The 21,866-nt window shown below is 43.1% G+C and overlaps 1 protein-coding gene across 5 annotated transcripts in view; it reads right to left on the bottom strand.

Moving 5' to 3' along the window:
• Window positions 1-21,866, bottom strand: part of PRR29 (proline rich 29) — a 709,947-nt gene that overhangs the window by 222,584 nt on the left and 465,497 nt on the right. For 2 of the 5 annotated variants that reach the window (XM_058180921.1, XM_058180922.1), the window contains exon 1: window positions 11,357-12,444. The exons of 2 other annotated variants lie outside the window; for them this stretch is intronic. In XM_058180921.1, coding sequence (XP_058036904.1) covers window positions 11,357-11,917 — 561 coding nt within the window. In that variant the 5' untranslated portion in view covers window positions 11,918-12,444. Of the gene's footprint in view, window positions 1-11,356; window positions 12,445-21,866 lie in introns of those variants that run through there. One more of the 5 variants, XM_058180925.1, reaches the window with a different exon arrangement.

The following is a 21,866-nucleotide window of genomic DNA, read 5'->3' as shown; positions in this document are numbered from 1 at the left end:
GGGTTTAAAAATAATTATATATTTTTGCATCTATACTTGCAATATTTACTATATTACTATTTGTTAAATAGAGTTTTTTTAAAAAATAACTCAAATATAGAAATTTAATATCTACCAATCAGAATGACCCCCGTATCTGTTAGCTATAAAAGAAATAACTACTATTAACTAGCAGCCCAAAGAAATAAGCTAATCTTAAAGGGCCCATTAACAGTCTATTGCTATATTAAACTCCATGGATAGCTTCCATTCTCTTATCCAAAACATTGTCTCTAAGCCATATAGTTAATTTCACCATCTCTGCCAACTCGATCAGTTCCAGTTGATCATCTTTCATCCGTTTTGTAATTTCTGTTATAATTAAATCTTATATTAATACTTTCCCCATATTTTTCTGATAAGCCTCTGCTTCACAAGTAAACCTCTTTTTCTGTCTCTTTTCCCACACTTACACACTTTTTTATTTTTGTTTTGTTGTGTTGTGCTTGTAATTCTTGTCTTTTTTGTTCTTGCAGGTTTTTTTTAACATACTATCTTTGAAACAAATAAAAAAAATTACCAAGAAGAAAAGAACATTGGTGATTATGGCCACAACACTAAAGCAAAAAGAGGACATCCAACCTTTTTCTATCCTATCAGCCCATGTTACCCAGATTCAACCAGAATATAACAAATGCAGTCAGTTCTAGAAAATAGCTAGATTCCACAAGGAATCCAGGTTCCCCAAAGCCATTAATCATGGCTCTTTTTGGATGCTGTCCTTCTAGTTCTCAAAAAGAGCAACATTGATAACAGGTATTTTTTGTGCTGAAAGGCATTTTTCAAATGGAAGAAAAGGGAACTGAACTTCAGATGATGGCAGGGGAGAAACTAATATTCTTACCAGTCTGGCTTCTGTCAAGATGCTACAATATCACAACCCTGAGGCGTAAGGGTTACTGCCAAAGTGAGAATTATGGCTCTCCACTGCAGAGGAAATAGTGTAGAATTAGCAAGCAGGTGAAAAGAAATTATATCATTATTTGCTGACCTTGTGAGCACAGGTTTCCCTGTTCAAACTTTCCTCAATCTGGATTTAGCCACAAAGATCACAGCCTCAGTGAGACCTGTGAATTGAATAGATGTGTCAGGTAGTATGTGACTTATAGAATGTCACTGGGTACCAGTTCCTTCAAGATTTATCTTTGGTTGCAAGATTCTGAGTAGGTCCGTCTTCCTGTTTTCAATACTAAAAAAAATTATCTCACAAGAAAAAAGGGGGGCTGCAAAAAGTATAGAGGAAAAGCTTTTATACAGAGTACAGAACCACTACAGCCAACCAAGGATTAGGGATTTCAAGGATGGATTATGATTCCCAATCCTAAACAATTTTCATTTTCAAAGCTAATTAGCTATGTCCCAGGAACATGTTGTCTTAAGCTTCTGCATTATCGAATTGCTTTTAAACCTAAGCATCTCTTAGCACATATATTGTCATCTGACTTTTAAACAAAAATATTGGATAAAGTAGAGCCAGTTTAGCACGTAGGTTAAGGCATCAGGCTAGATACCGGGAAACTGACAGTTTTAGTTACACTTTAGGAATAAAGCTAGCAGGGTAACTGGGGCATTCTCTATCAGCCCTAGGAAGAAAGCAAAGGTTTCCATAAAACCTGGCCAAGAAAACAGCAAGGACTAGTTCAGATTGTTGCCAGGAAGCAAAAACTGACTCCAAAGTTATTATTATTATTATTATTATTTATTAGATTTCTATACCGCCCTTCTCCCGAAGGACTCAGGGCGGTGTACAGCCAGAATAAAAACCCAAACAATACAATATACAATTAAAACAAAATTAAAAAACTTATTATACAATTGGCCGAAAACTTTAAAACATTTAAAATTCTAAAAACCCATTAAAATTCAAATTTAAAAATACAACAAAATTTAAGCCAGCCCCGCGCGAGTAAATAAATACGTTTTCAATTCGCGGCGAAAGGTCCGAAGGTCAGATATTTGGCGTAAACCAGGGGGAAGTTCGTTCCAGAGGGTAGGAGCCCCCACAGAGAAGGATCTTCCCCTGGGGGCCGCCAGCCAACATTGTTTGGCAGACGGCACCCTGAGAAGTCCCTCTCTGTGTGAGCGTACGGGTCGGTGGGAGGCATGAGGTAACAGTAGGCAGTCCCGTAAGTACCCGGGCCCTAAGCCATGGAGCGCTTTAAAGGTAGTAACCAAAACCTTAAAGTGCACCCGAGAGACCACAGGCAGCCAGTGCAGTCTGCGCAGGAGAGGTGTTATATGGGAGCTACGTGGAGTTCCCTCTATCACCCGCGCAGCTGCATTCTGGACTAACTGAAGCCTCCGAGTGCACTTCAAGGGTAGCCCCATGTAGAGAGCATTGCAATAATCCAAGCGGGAGGTGACAAGAGCATGAGTGACTGTGCATAAGGCATCCCGATCAAGGAAGGGGCGCAACTGGCAAACCAGGCGAACCTGGTGAAAAGCCCTCCTGGAGACGGCCGTCAAATGATCTTCAAACGACAGCCATTCATCCAGGAGAACACCCAAGTTGCGCACTCTTTCCTTTGGGGCCAATAACTCACCTCCAACAGTCAGCCACGGCTGCAGCTGACTGAATCGGGGTGCCGGCATCCACAGCCACTCCGTCTTGGAGGGATTGAGCTTGAGCCTGTTCCTCCCCATCCAGACCCGTACGGCTTCCAAACACCGGGACAGCACTTCAACAGCTTTGTTGGGGTGGCCCGGGGTGAAGAAGTACAGCTGAGTGTCGTCAGCGTACAGCTGGTATCTCACCCCAAAGCCGCTGATGATCTCACCCAGCGGCTTCATATAGATGTTGAACAGGAGGGGCGAGAGAATCGACCCCTGCGGCACCCCACAAGTGAGGCGCCTTGCGGCCGACCTCTACCCCCCTGTCAACACCATCTGCAACCGGTCAGAGAGATAGGAGGAGAACCACCGATAAACGGTGCCTCCTACTCCCAATCCCCCCAACCGGCGCAGCAAGATACCATGGTCGATGGTATCAAAAGCCGCTGAGAGATCTAACAGGACCAGGGCAGAGGAATAACCCCTGTCTCTGGCCCTCCAGAGATCATCCACCAACGCGACCAAAGCTGTCTCCGTGCTGTATCCGGGTTGGAAGCTGGACTGGAACGGATCTAGATAGACAGCTTCATCCAGGTATTGGGGCAGCTGCCGCGCCACAGCACTCTCTACAACCTTCGCAACAAAGCGAAGGTTGGAGACCGGACGATAATTACCCAGAATAGCTGGGTCCAGGGAAGGCTTCTTGAGGAGGGGTCTCACCACCGCCTCTTTCAAGGCGGCAGGGAAAACCCCTTCCAACAAAGAAGCGTTGATAATCCCCTGGAACCAGCCTCGTGTCACCTCCTGTGTGGCCAACACCAACCAGGAAGGGCATGGGTCCAGTAAACATGTAGTGGCGTGGAGCCTCCCCAACAACCTGTCCACGTCCTCGGGAGTCACAAGATCAAACTCATCCCAAACAATCTCGACAAGACATGGCTCCGCCCTCTCACTTGGATCATCCCAATTTCAGTCCAGACCATCCCGGAGCTGAGCGATTTTATCGTATAGATAACCACTAAACTCCTCGGCACGTCCCTGCAAAGGGTCATCCCGTACCTCCTGATGAAGGAGAGAGCGGGTCACCCAAAACAGGGCAGCCGGGCGGTTATCTGCCGACGCAATGAGGGTGGAGGCATAAGAACGCTTCGCCTCCCTCATTGCCACTAGGTAGGTCTTAGAATAAGACCTAACTAGTGTCCGATCAGCTTCGGAACGACTGGACCTCCAGGTACTCTCTAGGCGTCTTCTCCGGTGTTTCATCTCCCTCAGCCCCTTGGAGAACCAAGGGGCCAGCTGAGTTCTGCGCCGGGTCAGAGGCCGCAAAGGCACAACAGGGTCCAAAGCTCCAGCCGCGGCCTGTTCCCAGGCCACAACTAGTTCTTCAGCCATGCCGTGGGCCAGATTTTCAGGAAATGGCCCAAGCTCCGTCAGGAACCTCTCAGGGTCTATCAGATGCACACTGTACATACATACATACATACCCTATCGATTAGTTTCAGCCATAATAATCAGATGCTTCTACTTCATAGAACAGAAAATCTGTTATAAATTTCTATTCAGCCATAAGCATCGTCATCAGCTATTCAGCCGTATCCGACCCTTTGCCATTTTGTGGATCTCAACTCTCCATGCCCCTCTGTCTCGCACCCGTCTCCTTCAGATCCACCATGGTCATCCCAGTGTCATCATTTATAGTATTTAGCCAACAGGTACTAGGGCAGCCCCTTCTCCTTTTTCCGTTGATCACTCCCAGAACAATTGACTTTTTGAGTGAGTCAGCTCTCATTATATAACCAAAGTATGACAGCCTCTATTTGTTGATTTTGGCTTCAAGTGCTATTTTTGGTGAGGCTCGGTCTAGGACGTCTTTGTATTTTTTCAGTCCATGGGATGTGTAATAGTCACTTCAAATACCATAGTTCAGAGGTGTCTACCCTTCCCCTATCAGCCATTTCAGAATTCAAGTATTGCACGCCATTGGAAAAATTATTGCATTAACTAATCGCCATTAGTTTGTGAGGCAGATGTCTTTACTCTTCAAAACATTATTCTGGCATGAATAACATCACTGTTCTTCCAAGGTTCATCCACCTTCTGATCTTAGGGCTGCAGTCACCACTTTGATTGATGTTAAGAGCCTAGGAAGATGAATTCCTTTAGTGTTTCGATGGTCTCCTTGTCAATCTGTACTTTGGCCATATGTTCTCTGCAGTTGTTGTTATCTTTGTTTTGTCAAGGTACAGTCCAAATTTTTTACTAACATCTTTGCCTTTCAGGATTAGCTACTCCTCCTTGCTTTCCGCAAGCATTGAGGTATCATCTGCGTATCAGATGTTATAGATATTCCTACCATTGAATTTAACCCCAATGGTAGATTCCTCCAAATGTGCATTTCTCATAACTATGTCTGTGTACATGTTGAATAGTATATGTGACAGGATGCAATCTTCCCGAGTGTTTCTTCCAATTCTGAACCATTTTGTATCTCCATATATCATTCTTACAGTGGCTGACTGACCACAGTACAATGGCTGAATGAGCTGGATGTAGTGTGGTGATATTTCCAGTTCTTCGAGGCAGTTCCAGGATTTGTCATGATCAACACAGTTGAAGACTTTTGTGTAGCCAATGAAGCACATGTAGAGTGCCTCTTGGAATCCCTTTGCTTTTTCCATCATCCAACAGAGATTGGCAATATGATCCTTTTCCATAATCCTGCTTGTACATCAGGCAGTTCTCTATTGGCGGTTGGATTCAAATGTTGCTGAATTACCTTCAAGGGATTTTACTCATGTTTGGTATCAAGGCTATAGTTCAGTGGTTAAAACAGTCTTTTGTATCACCTTCTTAAATATTGGAATAAATATTGAACTTTTCCATCTTTTGGCCACTGAATTCAATACACTTTGGCAAAATGCTGCCAATACTTTTGTTGGCAGTGGTCTCAACAACTCTGCAGGAATTCGATCCCTTCCTAGGATTTTGTGGCTAGGCAACTGGTTGAGTGCCCGCACTGCTTCCTCCTCCAGGATAGCTGGATCCATTTCTGGTAGGTCAGTTTCTCCTACAGCACAAGCAATGCCACAGTAACTTTAACATTTATGATGGTTCTGAATTGGTGAGAACTCCTGGGGCAGCATATGCATGTATTACACAGGATTGTATTTGATGAATATATTCTGTGGTATATCTGTGTGAACTCAACTGATTCTTCCAAAGAGCGCTGGCATTGGAGTAAATCAAAGTGGCCTAATGTCCCATTCACAAAGTCAAACACCTACATATTACTTGTTTTTATATGTGATGTCTTCTGATGTTCTTTAAACTGCTCTTATTTATGGTCTGAATATTGACTAGAAAAATGTAGTGTAATGAGATAAGTCTAGAAATATTTTATATAAACTTGCCTGAAACTGAAGCATCTTGCACAGTGCTACTTAAGGAATTGTTTGAATATATGGTTTCCTACAGATCTTGAGTATTTAGAAGTTTGAAAGACGCCAGCTCAAAAATTTAGGACTACTACCAAATGTATTTTTTCCCCCCGAAAAGAAATTGGACATTTTTGGTGTTTTCTTGGAAAACGTTTTGCTACTCACCCAAGAGAAGCTGATTGGATGAGAAGAAAAACATTTTGGAAACCACTTTTTAAATATTTTTCTTTTTTTGTTTTGCTTAAACTTTTTCTTTTTTTCTTGCACATTATTTGCTCTTTGCTTTCTTCCTTTTTTCCCTTTACATTAGTTTGGATTAGTTTTTAACTTTTTGAAAGAGTTTCAATGAATTATTTAAAAAAAAAACAATTTAATTTAACACATTTTCAACCATATTGTCAAGACAGAGTGTTGACAAATTGTGTAATTGCAGAAGGACTTGCAATAAGCAATAGAAAATCAAAGAACGGCTTAACAATAGTTTCCTCCAAAATGAAAGAGCAGTGATCTTGAAGTCTTAGTTATCTTCATCCATTAAGTTAGTACAACAAATCCCCTTGCTAGATACAGGTAATCTACAACATACAACCACAACTGGGACTAGAAATCTGGTCATAAATCATTGCAGTTGTAAGTCAAGACTGGGACTTGGTTTTTCAACATTTTTTGACAGTCATTAAATGAATGGTGCCATCCAAATGGGCAATTTTTTTTTGCTTGAAACTGGAAAAACACGCCAACCCCCTGCCCTACCCCAAAGCACAGTCACATGACCACAGGACATTGCAACTGATCGTAAAGCCAAATTCCTGAAGTGCAATCATACATGACTGTGGGGAGGGCAGAACATTTTACACTGCCCAGATTTGGAAACCATTGTTAGCTTTGAAAGATTATAAAACTACCAATCATAAGTGGAGAACTGCTTATATGATGAGAATTAAATCTGAGAACATTTCTATTGGCCTGCCAAACTTTGCAGTTTTGCAGCTGTATAATGTATGATGTAACTATCAATTACTTTCTGGTTTTTCTAATTATATTTTAAAAACTCTTTAATTCTTTATTAGTGTCAACAATTTCCAATTTTGGGGGGGGACACTCAGTGGTGGGTTTCTACTGGTTTGCCCTGGTTCAGGAAAACTGGTGGTAGTGGGAGGGGCCCCCCACCCGCCCGGACGTCATCATGGATGCTCTGCACATGCGCAGAAGGTTCTGCACATGCGCAGAAACACCATGTGCGAGCGCTTCCAGTTCCGAACCAGTACCAAAGGTAAGTAGAACCCACTACCGGGGACACCTCCAATTTCCTTTCTGTCATAAAATCATGTCACCTGCCTGATTTCTTGGATTACTTTCTGCATTACTTTTCAAATCTATCGAACCTGTTGCAAGCTCTTAAACAGAGCCTGGATACCTGCTCTGAATTTAATTTACTCCTGCCATTAAATACAAGCTTACATTCACACAAACACCACAAACCATACTTCAGAAATAAATGCTTATCACATTTTACTATGAGAGCCTTTGACCTGCTACACATGGAAGTTATGGTCCAACAGTAGCAATAGGAAGGGTATTTTGCTCACTGCCACTGTCATGTTGGAGCTACACACGAAAACTGGGAAGACTAAGAATAAAAGGGACCAGCTTTTTATAAATCAAGTTTATTAAAATTAGATCAATTAAATACAATTATTACTTCCAGGTACCTTATCCTTTCTTCTTTCACATAAAAAATACAGATTAAAGGAGAGATTAGGAAATGTTGATTGTGCACCTTTTATCCTCAGAACTTTTGTTCGTCAGTTTACGTTTCCTACCTTTAAAAAAGAAATGCCCTTTCAGTGATATCCTATGAGCATTTACTTACTGTAATTCTTCTTAACTTTGCTTTCTAATGAAGAAGTTTTGGAAAGGACATACCATTGACTGCAAAATGCTTTCTCCTGCTAATTTTCACAAGAATAGATGTGACTGCTTTAAAGTAAAAGTCTTTATACCTCCTCTCATTTTACTGTTTTAATGGAAGAACAGGAGTTATAATTTTCTTCAGAATAAATATAATTATCAAGTTTATATTGCTGCCCATCTCACAAAAGCTGGGCAGCAAACAATGAAACCAATAATTTATCAATTTATTACTTACCAATAATTTATCAAAATAATTAATAAAACAAGGATCATGAGAGGATTAAAATCAGAAATAGTTTAGTGCGGTACAGCTACTGCGAGGGTTCCTCACTGTCAGGGGATGCCCAGGCCTGGTGAAAACCACCTCCCCATGTTTTAAGAGCTTTCCCAAAGACCATAAGGGTTGGAGCTAACCACTTAAAGGGCAACGCTATTCTAAAGAGTGGGTACCAAGGCAGCAAAGGTTCATCTCCTAGACACCACCTTATGGAATTTCTTGGCAGATGGGATTCCATAACATGCAAGTCTCTGCTGGACCTGATGGGACAGGTAGATGGAATCAAGGAGTGGCAGTCCCTCTGATAACCTGGTCCCATGCTATGTAGGGCTTTAAAAGTCAAAAACAGCACCTTAAATTGGACCCTGAAGCAAACTGGTAACCAACACTGCTCACAGAACGTAACAAGTGTGCTCTAAAGAAACATGCAACTGCCCATGCAGCTACATTTTGCACCAGCTGAAGCAGTGGTGAAATCCAATTTTTTTTACTCCCTGTTCTGTGGGCGTGACGTGGCATGGCGTGGCTTGGTGGGCGTGGCAGGGGAAGAATACTGCAAAATCTCCATTCCCACCCCACTCCAGGGGAAAGGTACTGCAAAATCCCCATTCCCTCCTCACTCCTGGGAAAAGGATATTGCAAAATCTCCATTCCCACCCCACTCTGGGGCCAGCTAGAGGTGGTATTTGCCAGTTTTCCAAACTACTCAAAATTTCCGCTACTGGTTCTCCAGAACCTGTCAGAACCTGCTGGATTTCACCCCTGAGCTGAAGCTTCCGAATATCCTCTGAAGGCAGCCCCGTGTAGAGCACATTACAGTAGTCCATTCAGAATAGGACCAGACAGTGAGATTAGTATAGTAATTGGCAGAACTGAAGCAGGGGAAATCATAGCCAGAATTACTAGCAGTCAAAAAGATTGGAATTGCAGGCTAACAACATCTGGGAAGCTCTGTGATAGAAGATCTTTTTTCTGATATGAATGAGCTTCTGTTGTGAAAGATAACAAAATAGTTTAGTCTCAAGCCTTACCCAAAAAAATGGAACAACATAAAATGAATGTTATTGATTTAATATAGGTAGTCCTCGACTTGTGATCATTCAAAGTTCTGACAGACCTACAAGGGGATAGTTATTACCGGGATTCAAAATTCCAATAGTTGGGCCTCATCCCCACAATCACATGATTGTGCTTCGGATACTCAGCAACTGAGCCATATTTATAGCCATTTGCAGCATCCCAAACACATGGCTATGTTTTATGGGAGTTTTGCTGAAAACCAGCATTGACTTATGGTTTTTGCAAAACCATGCTTAACAACCCACCACAAAAAGGTCATAAACTTGGGTTAGTCACATGACTTACCCATTTTACGACTATCACAAGTTACGAACATGACGGGCAGTCTCACAGTTGTAACTCAAGGACTACCTATATCGAAGCACTTTTGGTAGGTCTCCCTGGCTTGAAACCACCTTCTATTCATATTACTGCAGAGAGCACAAGATTTCTCGAATTAATAGCTTAAATATGTATTAATGTTGGGCTTTATTATGCACATGCTTGCTGTTTGACTTATGAACCATTTGTTTAACATTACACACAAAATTACAATTGTTTTAAATGTAAGGTTATGGGGCCACTTCCTGATACACTATCCATTGTTGACAGCATCATCTTTTAAAATACAGATCTTTAATCACTAATATCATGATTATCCAGACAATATTACATTATATGAGTTATTTTTATTGTTGCCAAGTTACTATACTTGTAACACATTTCTAAACTGCTTGGGGTCAGAACCCAAAATGAATCCATCCAGGCTTATTTGTAGACGGCACAAGCACTATTCTGAAATTGGTTTCAAATATCTCTCCAGCATCTTGTTAAGAAAAGCATTTGTACCAGCCATTACTCTGTCCTGAGAAGAGAAGTTACCTTCTATCTCTTGTTGCTTTCCCTTGCCATAATGCATGTTTGCACAGCTTCTTTCTCATGATTTTGGTTATAAAATGTCAAGTACTCCCCATTTAGAGAGACACAGAAATCAGTCTTGCATTTTTATAGACTTCAGTCAGCTCCAAAAAAATTAAAGGAGGGAAAACATTACTTTTCCTCCTTGGAGTCTGAATGGTCAGGAAAAGTAAAAGTTATATTCAATTCAATGAAATGATATTTATTTCACAAATTTTGCTCTTTTGCCAGGTATTTCATCAGCACCACAATTTTCTAGCTGCCCAGAACAGGACACATGTCTCTTAAGTCTCTGCACATCCCCACCTCCCCCCCAAAAAATATAAAAATAGTTAAGATTAGGTTAGAATAGGTTAGATTCTTCTTTCTACTGTATTCCATTTCACTATGTGAAAAGCTGTATCTGTATCTCTAAACAGAAGCATGAAAAGGAAAAATAATTCAATAGACGTTGCTTTTCAGGATGTGTAATCAGAGAAGTGAAAAATCTTCACTTACTTAAAGTGCTTTTCATAAAGCTATTTAAAAAATATTTGGAAGAAAACATTTCCTTTTTTAAAAGAATACAAGTATATACATCATTGCTCAGTATCAAACTTCTTTCTACATAAGCCACTTTTATTAAATATAGAACATGCAGACATTCAACAGGTATAGCCTTATTTCCCACTAATGGAAGGCACATATGTTTACATTCTTTCAGTTAAAAATAAGAGTGAAAAGAAAGCTGGCTCCATTAGTGGTTAAAATGTCAAAAGCAGCACTGGGGAGACCCTCTTTTTTAAGCTCATTCCAGCCATGGAAATTAGCTGGGTCATTTTAGGCTATTCTCTCAGACATTGTTTAAAGATCAAATAAAGTGCTATCCCGCCTAAATTGTTCAAACAGATAATAGTAATATAGTGATATAATAAAATATTAACACTTCCAACCGCACGATTTTAGACATTCAACAGGCACTTGAAAGCTTATCCACAGAAAGCTGGTGCAAAGACTACGCGAAACGGTACAGCCTCTCTTCCATCACTACTGGGGCTCCGCGCGGGCGGCGACCGGGAACTACCGGGATTTCGCCTTGACGGGCTGATCCGCAGGTTTTCCCACGGCGCCGCCCCCGCGGAGCCACCCCATTCGTCTCTCATCCCTCTTTTCCTCTACTCACGGCAGAGAAGTTATGCGGGCCGCACATTTCGCCTCGGAACTTGCAGGAGAGGAGCATGTCGTCGAGGCGGTGCCCGAGGCGATCGACGAACTCTTCGCTGATGCCACCGAAGTGGCGCGGTGGCAAGAAGAGGCGGAAGTCGGCCAATTTGGCGAACCAACGCAGTCGCTCCGGCTCGGCGCGCAGGAGCTCAGCAAGCAGCGGCCGCGCCGTCCGGTTTGGCAGAAGAAGGCCGAGCCAGTTTCCGGCGTAGTAGAGGTCGCCTTTGGAGAGGCGCGGGAAACGGAGCGGATTATTGTTGCACAACGTGACGGCAGGGAAGGCCAGCTGACGGCTCCACTCGGTGCGCACCGTCGTGTGAGACGGGAAGGCCAGCCAATGCAGAAGGCGATTAGACGACCACGCCAGGAGCAGACCCAGCGAGGTCCCCAGGGCCAGAAGCCAAAGTGCCCGCCGCCACGGGGCTGCTCGTCGCCAGCGTACCACTCGCAGACCCGGCAACCTCGGACGCTGTCGGGGCCGCCCCTTCGAAGCCCGCCGCCGCCGTTGCGCTGCCGCCATGCGAGCTCGCCGCCTCCCGCGCCCTCGCAGGGAGGGCAGCCGTGGACCAGCAGCAGCGGTAGCATCCAGAGGAGGGAGGGCGGGAGCGCTTGGCCGAGGGGACGGCCGCTCCACTCAGGTTCAGACGGACGCCGGCGGGCGGAATCCTCGTGGCACCTCAGGGAAGCCCGGAACCCGAGTGTCGCCTCTCCCACCAGGTTTGCCGAGATAGGCGTCGGTCTCTAGCGCTGCTCATCTCCGCAGATCCAGGCGAAAAAGAGGAAAGGCGGGAGGAAGAAGAGAGGAAGAGAAAGGAGGCGGCGCTGAGCTCCTCAGTTGCTTCCCTGGCTACCCCTCGGCGCCCTTCGCTAAGAGTGGAGGGGAGACTCAATGGGGAAACAGGAATGAAAGGGGGCGGCTCTCAATGTAGCCACCCTCCCCCTCCCGGGCCGACGGGACTACCCCTCCTGCTTGCAGCAGATCTACTGCCAGACTTGGCCCACGAAGAGGAGCCTCCTCCGCGGGGAGTGCGAGGATGCGCTGCGGCTCCGCCTCCTCCAGAAGGCTGGGGGAAGGGGCGTGTACGACTAACCGATTGGGTGGGGGGGAAGTAAGAGGTGAGATTAAATCGGTTAAAGCGTAGATATTATTATAATTGCATTGTGATGAACTGTGGCCAGCATCAATCTTGCCGAAAGAAAAAGATGCATCATAAATCCTTTGGCTTTTGGAGTGAATTGTACATCTTAGCCGAGACTGTGGCGTTTCCAAAAGTTATTTTGAAAGGGAGGGGGAGGAAAAAGCTCGCCAGGGCTTTAGGTTTCTTTCTCGCACGTGTGTAACTGAGGCTTGAGGAGAACGCAAGGGAATTGTGCACTGGCATGAAGATGTTACTTGTTTATACGTTCCCGGATAGGAAATGAGAATTACTAGGTCTGCTCCCCTGATTTAAGGTTAAAAAAGATTCAGGATAGATCAACACATTTGTTTCTTTTACCACGCATTTCCAAATATTTGAATATACAGAATCCTCCTGATGCAAGGCCATCTGTGCTTCTTTCTAAATTTGCCAGATGTTTTGCATTTTATATCAATTTTTTTCTGAATATTTTGATAGAACAAGCATTATACAAAAAACAGGCTGAGACCTATTGACCATGGTTAAGCATGAAGATAGGGAGGGAGGGGAGAGAAGACAAAATGTTCTGGAGGGATCAACAAAGCAACAATACACAAAGGAGAAAGTACCTCTTGTAAAATTTGGGACCAAATAACAACAGGTCACACATTACATTCTAGTTTCCTTTCAAAATTCTGCCTTAATATTTAATTAAAATATTCAGTCCACTTAACTATAAAAGCTCTGGAATTGATGGCTTTTTTAGAAGGATTAAACACTTTCATCACTTTCATAGAGGTATATATTAGGCATGATCTTGGAAAGCACCCTTTCAAAAGCATTGTGCTTTCTCCATTAGTTGCTAGGGGCAAACTGTATACAATCATTGCTACTTTATTCCAAGCTTGTTGGCTTTGCAAAGCTATCCAGCTCCTGAAGAATTCTGCATCTAATTCAGTTCCCATTCTTTTTTTCTTAGCCTTATCTTTATCCTTGTGGTAACTGTATTTTCCTTTTGTCTACAATTTCATTTCTTGTCTTCCCACTACTAAAGAAATTAATAGAGCTCCTATATATATATAGGTAGTTCTTGAGTTACAACCACAATGGAGGCCAAAATTTATGTTGCTAAGTGAAACATTTGTTAAGCAAGTTTTGCCACATTTTACAACTTTTCTTGCCATAGTTGTTAAGTGAATAATTGCATTTGTTAAGTTAGCAACATGGTTGTTAAGCGAGTCTGGATTCCCCATTGCCTTTGCTTGTCAGAAGGTCGTAAAAAACTGATCACACGACCCCAGGACACTGCAACCGTCATAAACGTGAACCAGTTACTAAGCATCTGAATTTTAATCATGTGACTATGGGGATGCTGCAACGGTCATAAGTGTGATAAACGGTCATGCTATTTTTTTCAGTGCCAATGTATGGTCACTAAATGGACATAATGGTCACTAAATAGACTGCTGTAAATCAAAGACTACCTGTAATGCTTCTTGGTTTACAACAGCACTCCTCTATAACTAACCGCAAATTACTGTATCTATCTAAAAGAAAAATATGTTCTACCCCCCCAAATAATTTACATTTGAATATGAAGGTTGTCAAATTTGTTAAGATTACAGTAATGAAGAGATTAGCCTATTAGCCGAATGGTCCAAAAGCAAGTTACAATTTATAATATAAACTTGTCATTGGATAAATTAGTTTAACAAGTAAAATATTAGTTAATACAATTTTTAACAACAACCCAACAAGACAAACATAGATTTCAGAGGATAATTAGAACTGCAGAAAAAAACAATTGCTACCAACCTTGACATAGTGTAAGCTTGTCATCAACGGTAGCTCAGGAGTTCCTGGCTTCCATGACGGCCATGGACCTGATTCAAGTAATTGATGGCCCTACACACATGGGGGGAGGCACACTAGATCTGATTTTTATCTCTGGACAGTGGATTAATGATCTGGTATTAGGAGATTTAGTGACGGAATCGGTGTCATGGTCGGATCATTTTCTCCTTCACTTGGACTTTCGGACCGCCGCTCACTACCGCAGGGAGATGGAGCCAATGCGTTGGTTCCGTCCCAGGCGCCTGATGGACCCTGAGAGGTTCCGGACGGAGCTTGGGCCATTCCCTGAGGATCTTGCCCACGGCACGACTGAAGAACTAGTTGCGGCCTGGGAGCGGGGCGCGGCTGGGGCTTTGGACCGTGTCGTGCCTTTGCGGCCTCTGACCCAGCGTAGATCTCACTTGGCTCCTTGGTTCTCTGAGGAACTGAGGGAGATGAAAGCCGGAGAAGACGCCTAGAGAGTACCTTGAGGTCTAGCCATTCCGAGGCTGATCGGACACTAGTGAGATCTTTTACTAAGACCTACCTAGTGGCAATGAGGGAGGCGAAACGTTCCTACGTTTCCACCCTCATTGCATCGGCAGATAACCGCCCGGCCGCCCTGTTCCGGGTGACTCGCTCCCTCCTTCATCAGGAGGGGCGGGATGACCCCCTACAGGGACATGCTGAGGAGTTTAACGGTTATCTATACGATAAAATCGTTCAGCTTCGGATAGTTTAGACCAAAATTACGATAATCCAAGTGGGATGGCGGAGGCACATCTTGTTGAGGATGTTTGGGATGAGTTTGAGACTGTGGCTCTCAAGGACATGGACAGGTTACTGGGGAGGCTACATGCGACCACATGTTTACTGGACCCGTGTCCTTCCTGGCTGGTGCTGGCTACTCAGGAAGTGACACGAGGCTGGCTCCGGGGAATTATAAATGCTTCTTTGATGGAAGGGGTTTTCCCCGCTGCTTTGAAAGAGGCGGTGGTGAGACCCCTCCTCAAGAAGCCTTCCCTGGACCCAGCTATTTTGGGAAATTACCGTCCAGTCTCCAACCTTCGCTTTGTGGCGAAGGTTGTAGAGAGTGTGGTTGCATGGCAGCTTCCCCGGTACCTGGATGAAGCCGTCTATCTAGACCCGTTCCAGTCCGGCTTCCGGTCCGGTCACAGTACGGAGACAGCTTTGGTCGCGTTGGTGGATGACCTCTGGAGGGCCAGGGATAGGGGTTGTTCCTCTGCCCTGGTCCTATTAGATCTCTCAGCGGCGTTTGATACCATCGACCATGGTATCTTGCTGCACCGGTTGGAGGGGTTGGGAGTGGGAGGCACCGTTTATCGGTGGTTCTCCTCCTATCTCTCCGACCGGTCGCAGACGGTGTTGACAGGGGGGCAGAGGTCGACCGCGAGACACCTTACTTGTGGGGTGCCTCAGGGGTCGATTCTCTCGCCCCTCCTGTTCAACATCTACATGAAGCCGCTGGGTGAGGTCATCAGTGGTTTCGGGGTGAGTTATCATCTGTACGCTGATGATACTCAGCTGTACTTTTCCACCCCGGACGATCCCAATGAAGCTGTCGAAGTGCTGTCCCGGTGTCTGGAAGCCGTACGGGTCTGGATGGGGAGAAACAGACTCAAGCTCAATCCCTCCAAGACGGAGTGGCTGTGGATGCCGGCACCCCGGTAAAGTCAGCTGCAGCCGCAGCTGGCTGTGGGGAGCGAGTTATTGGTCCCAACGGAGAGGGTGCGCAACTTGGGTGTCCTCTTGGATGGGCGACTGTCGTTTGACGATCATTTGGCGGCCGTCTCCAAGAGGGCCTTCCACCAAGTATGCTTGGTGCGCCAGTTGCACCCCTTTCTTGACCGGGATGCCTTATGCGCGGTCACTCATGCCCTTGTCACTTCCCGCTTGGATATTGCAATGCTCTCTACATGGGGCTGCCCTTGAAGTGCACCCGGAGGCTGCAGTTAGTCCAGAATGCAGCTGCGCGGGTAATAGTGGGAGCAACTCGTTGCTCCCATGTAACACCAATCCTGCGCAGTTTGCACTGGCTTCCTGTGGTCTTTCGGGTGCGCTTCAAGATTCTGATTACCACCTTTAAAGCGCTCCATGGCTTAGGACCCGGGTACTTACGGGACCGCCTGCTGTTACCTTTTGCCTCCCACCGACCCGTACGCTCACACAGAGAGGGCCTTCTCAGGGTGCCGTCCACCAAGCAATGTCGGCTGCCGGCCCCCAGGGGAAGGGCCTTCTCTGTTGGAGCTCCTACGCTTTGGAATGAACTTCCCCCTGGTTTACGTCAAGTGCCTGATCTTCGGACTTTTCGCCGTGAGCTGAAAACGCACCTATTTATTCAAGCGGGACTGGATTGAAATTTTATTGGGGTTATTTATATTTTAAGATTTTAAATTGTTTCAATATTTCGGCCACATTATAATATGTTTTTTAATTTCTTTTAATGTTTATATAGTATTTTTACTTGGCTGTACACCGCCCTGAGTCCTTCGGGAGAAGGGCGGTATAAAAATCGAAATAAATAAATAAATAAATAAATAATAAATAAATAAATAAATAAATAAATAAATAAATAAATAAATAAATAAATAAATAAATAAATAAATAAATAAATAAATAAGCCGCCCTGAGTCTTCGGAGAAGGGCGGGATATAAATGCAAATAAAAAAAAAAACCTGCCTTCCATTGAGGACCTGTATACTGCACCAGTCAAGAAGAGGGCCGTGAAAATATTTACAGATCCCTCACATCCTGGACATAAACTGTTTCAACTCCTACCCTCAAAATGACGCTACAGAACACTGCACACCAGAACAACTAGACACAAGAACAGTTTTTCTCTGAATGCCATCACTCTACTAAACAAATAATTCCCTCAACACTCAAACTATTCACTAAGTCTGTATTACTATTACTATTAATCTTCTCATTGTTCCTATCACCCATCTCCTCCCACTTATGACTGTATGACTGTAACTTGTTGCTGTATCCTTACGATTTATATCGAATGTTTCCTAGTATGATTTGATTGCTTATTTGTACCCTATGACCAGGGGTGAAATCCAGCAGGTTCTGACAGGTTCTGGAGAACCGGTAGCGGAAATTTTGAGTAATTTGGAGAACCGGCAAATACCACCTCTGGCTGGCCCCAGAGTGCGGTGGGAATGGAGATGTTGCAATATTCTTTCCCCAGGAGTGGGGAGGGAATGGAGATTTTGCAGTATCCTTCCCCTGCCACGCCCACCAAGCCACACCACGCCCACCAAGCCACGCCCACAGAACCGGTAGTAAAAAAAATTGGATTTCACCACTGCCTATGAGTATCATTAAGTGTTGTACCTTATGATTCTTGACGAATGTATCTTTTCTTTTTATGTACACTGAGAGCATATGCACCAAAGACAAATTCCTTGTGTGTCACACTTGGCAAATAAAGAATTCTAATCTAATCTAAATCTACATGACTCTAAAAATAAATCAGCAAGCTGGAGTTTTAAATATTATGTAATATTAATTAAATATTTTCCTTGTTAAATTTTTAGATTATATTTGTAACTTTTGGATCCGTAGGCTATAAATAAAATTGATTGATTAATGAAAAGAGCCAATTATTTTAACTTTACCTTCCTTTTATGATTAGAGTTTGTCTTAATTTTGTTTTCCTTTGTGGCAAATGCTCCTCACATAAACAAATCCTTTTTTTCCCCTGCACAGTCTGGAAGAAAAGGCTTTTGTCTTCTGTATGGATTGATGGTTTTCTGTAAGAATGATAGATGACCATGTACAATGGCCAATGATACATTGCTGTGCAGATCCAAAACAGAAAAGTTGTTTGTTTGTTTTTTGTGGGGGGGGGGAGGAGGGATGTGACTAGGTGTCTCAATTGGCTAAGACATTGAGCTTGTCAATCAGAAAGGTCGGCAGTTCAAATCCCTAGTACAGGTCTCCTGTGTGAACAGGGGGTTGGACTAGATGACCTCCAAGGTCCCTTCCAACTCTGTTACAGTTCCTGTATGTCCAGCATCTCCTACAAGATGGCACCCCATTTTCTGAAGTCAAGAAGTACCAGCAAAATATGCCTCGCTTACATCTGTCAGCAGGTGCTGACAGATAGAACAACTCATCTTCACTTTTGTAACTTGAGAATGGATTTTCCTAGTGCTGCACACCTTCTGTGTGTCACCAGGAATAATGCAGCTTCTTTAAGGAAGCACTGCTAGGTGTTCTTAAGTGCTCTTCCCTTCCCCCCCTCCCCACTACCTTTTCTGATTTGAAATTCAATAGCAGGAATAGAGACCTGTAGACTAGCCTCTTTTAAGTGTTCTGTCACTCTAAAATTACTGCCTTCTTCCATAAGAGGCTGGGGATGGGATTCAGAAGGAGAGAAAGTTAGAATTTTTGTTGTCCTCGGATAAAGAGGACTTCAGAGAAGCAGGGATGATAAAAGGTCTCTTGGCTGGGTTTGGCATTGTGGCACAGCACTCCAAAAACCATGGGTGAAATGTAACTAACAAGGTAAACTCAGGCAAGGAATATAACTAGCAAAGAAAGTGCAGACAGAACCATCAAAGATCTTATACTTCTTTTGTTCCATTGGGTAGCTTTATATCTCCCATTTTCCACCCCTCTGTTGTTTTGTTCACTCTATTTATAGACTGCCTATTAGCTTTGATATTTGGAACTAAGTCTTGTATCATTTGGTACATTAATCCCTTTTACTTCATTGCTTTTACTAAAATAATGTAAAACTTTATTTTGTGTTAGTCTGAGATTGAGTTTGTATTAATACACAGATTGAGCTTGATTAAAAGAAAACACTAGATACTTATTTCAATTCTTAGGCCCAGGAAAGGAGAATTTCCCCTTGTGTTTCATCTAGATCAGGGGTCTCCAACCTTGGTCCCTTTAAGACTTGTGGACTTCAACTCCCAGAGTCCCTCAGCCAGCAAAGCTTAAAGGGACCAAGGTTGGAGACCCCTGATCTAGATCCCCATTCAAGAACTGATGGTAGCAGTATACAGGTAATCCTCAACTTACAACCATTTGTCTAATGACCATTCGAAGTTACAACAGCACTGAAAAAAAGTGACTTACACTTAAAACCATTGCAAGCATCCCCATAGTCATGCGATCAAAATTCAGGCGCTTGGCAACTGGCATGCTATTCGCAACAATTGCAGTGTCTCAGAGTCATGTGATAGCTATTCGCAACCTTCTCAGCTGGCTTCCAACAGACTCAATGAGGGAAGCCAGATTTGCAATAACCATTGTGATTCATTTAACAACTGTAGCAAAAAGATCGTAAAATAGGTGTGGCATACTTAACAATCTCTTTGCCTAGCAATGGAAATTCTGTTCCTAACTGTGGTTGTAAATCAAGGATTATCTGTAACTACCTGCTTGGAAGGAACTTTTTTAATCTAGGTGTATGGTTACATCCATCAGCCAAAACGCATGGGGAACAGTGGACATTCCAGAAAGAGATTTGTAACATGACAGTAAGCTAAGGTTTGTAACATGACAGACAGCTAAGACAGTAGAATAGCTGAAAACTGATGATAAAGGAAGGCTTGGATTCACCAAACCAACAGCAGAATCTAGCAGCTTCACCACTGCTCAGAAGTTGCAACCAGCAGCTAATGAGGCACCTTCCTTCTCTCATCCCGGCACAGACTGAGGAGCTGCCAACCCAATGCTTCAGCAGTTTAGAATAGTAGTTGACAGCAACAGAAGTCAATCTGAAGATAGCTAAATGGTAGTAGAGATTTTGATGTAAATTCATGCAACAAAGCAAAATAGACCATTTAGGAATAAGATATAGACATATATGTTATATTGTATAGGTATAATATAAGATAGACTAGTCCTAGTAATTAAGTTGTTAGGTGGATAAGATACTATATTATACTATATTATATATATATATGTTTTCTGAGGTTTTCGCGGGTGTTTGTATGTAGGTCTTTGGTTATTCGGGTTTTCTCCCGCGTAAAATTGGAAGTGTCTTGGTGACATTTCGATGAAGTCTCATTCGTCATCTTCAGGCTTCAGCTTCGTGCTTCTGGGAGCAATTTGCTCCCAAATATATATATGTGTGTGTGTGTGTGTGTGTGTTTTCTGAGGTTTCTATAATATATATAATATTAAATAAAAGGTTCTGTGTTTCATATCCACAGGGAAGATAACAATTGTCTTGTCTGTTGCTGATCTATAATATTTCTGAGAAGAATCCCTTCATAAGCAGCTGATATTTCTATGTCATATGCACACTTTAAAAATAGGTTTATTTGTTTTTTTCTGATCATTATCCAAAGTTCGTTATAGTTTCTCTAAAGAGGAGATGGGAGCATGATGGAGGAAGGTAATTTACTGAAAGGGAATTGAATTTACTGAAAAGGAATTCAAGCTAGATCTGTGTGGAAAATTAATTGGGGTGGTTTAATTGAAGAGAAACTGCTGATTTGGATAGATTGGGCGATTGGGTGCAAACTAAGAAAACTGGAGAGTTTTGCATGAAATATTAATTGGTTTATTTTCTCTGACATTTAAATAAATTCTGTTAACTATTTCTAATTCTGGCTATTCATATCAATTAGCATGTTGGAATTCTTTCACTTAGGACTCAGCTGCACAATGCTGACCTCAGGACAAACACCAAGAAGTGTTTAAACACCTTAGAGAAATCCTGCTTCAGCAAATGCTTTAACATGCATTATTCTATTTCCTTAGATAATACCTATAAGGAATTAGGTTATTGCACATCAGATTATTAATTTATTCCACTTCTGCCTATTTTAATCTGGTTGATAGTTGATCCTTAGTGGCCTAATTTACTCGTATCCTAAGTGATAATATAGTTTGTTTGCTTTTTACTTAGCACAGCCTGATTGATAAACCATGGTTTATGGCTTAGCTTATGTGTTCTACTGCTGGGATCGAGTTACTTTCAAAGAGCTTACAAATGATACCATTTGGGCCACTCAATTCCTTGATTAGCTCTGCTTAGCATACCAGTTTTCCTATACAGCATGGGTGTCTAAACTCGCTGCGTCACGTTGCCATCACGTGACATTTTGGGATGTTTTTTCCATTTGTGGAGCGGGAGTAGGCATGGCTTTTATGTGACTCATCTGGCCCGCAGGGAGCCAGTTTGACCCGCTGCCATACAGCATGATCCTAATCACAGGACATCTGATAAAGCAGTGGTTCTCAACTTTTATAGTGCTGCGACCCCTTTAATACAATTCCCCACGATGTGGCGACCCCAACCATAAAATTATTTTTTTTAAGGCAGCGATCTCAGTGCACCTCAGCAGCCGCAGAAGGGGGGGGGGAAGCGCCAAACTTTTTTTTGAATTTATCGCGCCTGAAGCCGTATTGGCTAGTGATCTGAACTGCTTGTGATTGCCTTGAGGACGGAGGCATTAAAGCAGAGACTCCTCCCCTATTAAGTTTATCGCACCTGAAGCCAGATTAGGCTAGCGATTGGGAATGATT

This window comes from Ahaetulla prasina, chromosome 4, assembly GCF_028640845.1.
Source record: "Ahaetulla prasina isolate Xishuangbanna chromosome 4, ASM2864084v1, whole genome shotgun sequence".
NCBI classification, from domain to species: domain Eukaryota; kingdom Metazoa; phylum Chordata; class Lepidosauria; order Squamata; family Colubridae; genus Ahaetulla; species Ahaetulla prasina.
Note: the sequence above shows the minus strand (reverse complement) of the source record. Positions and strands in the feature narration are given on the sequence as shown.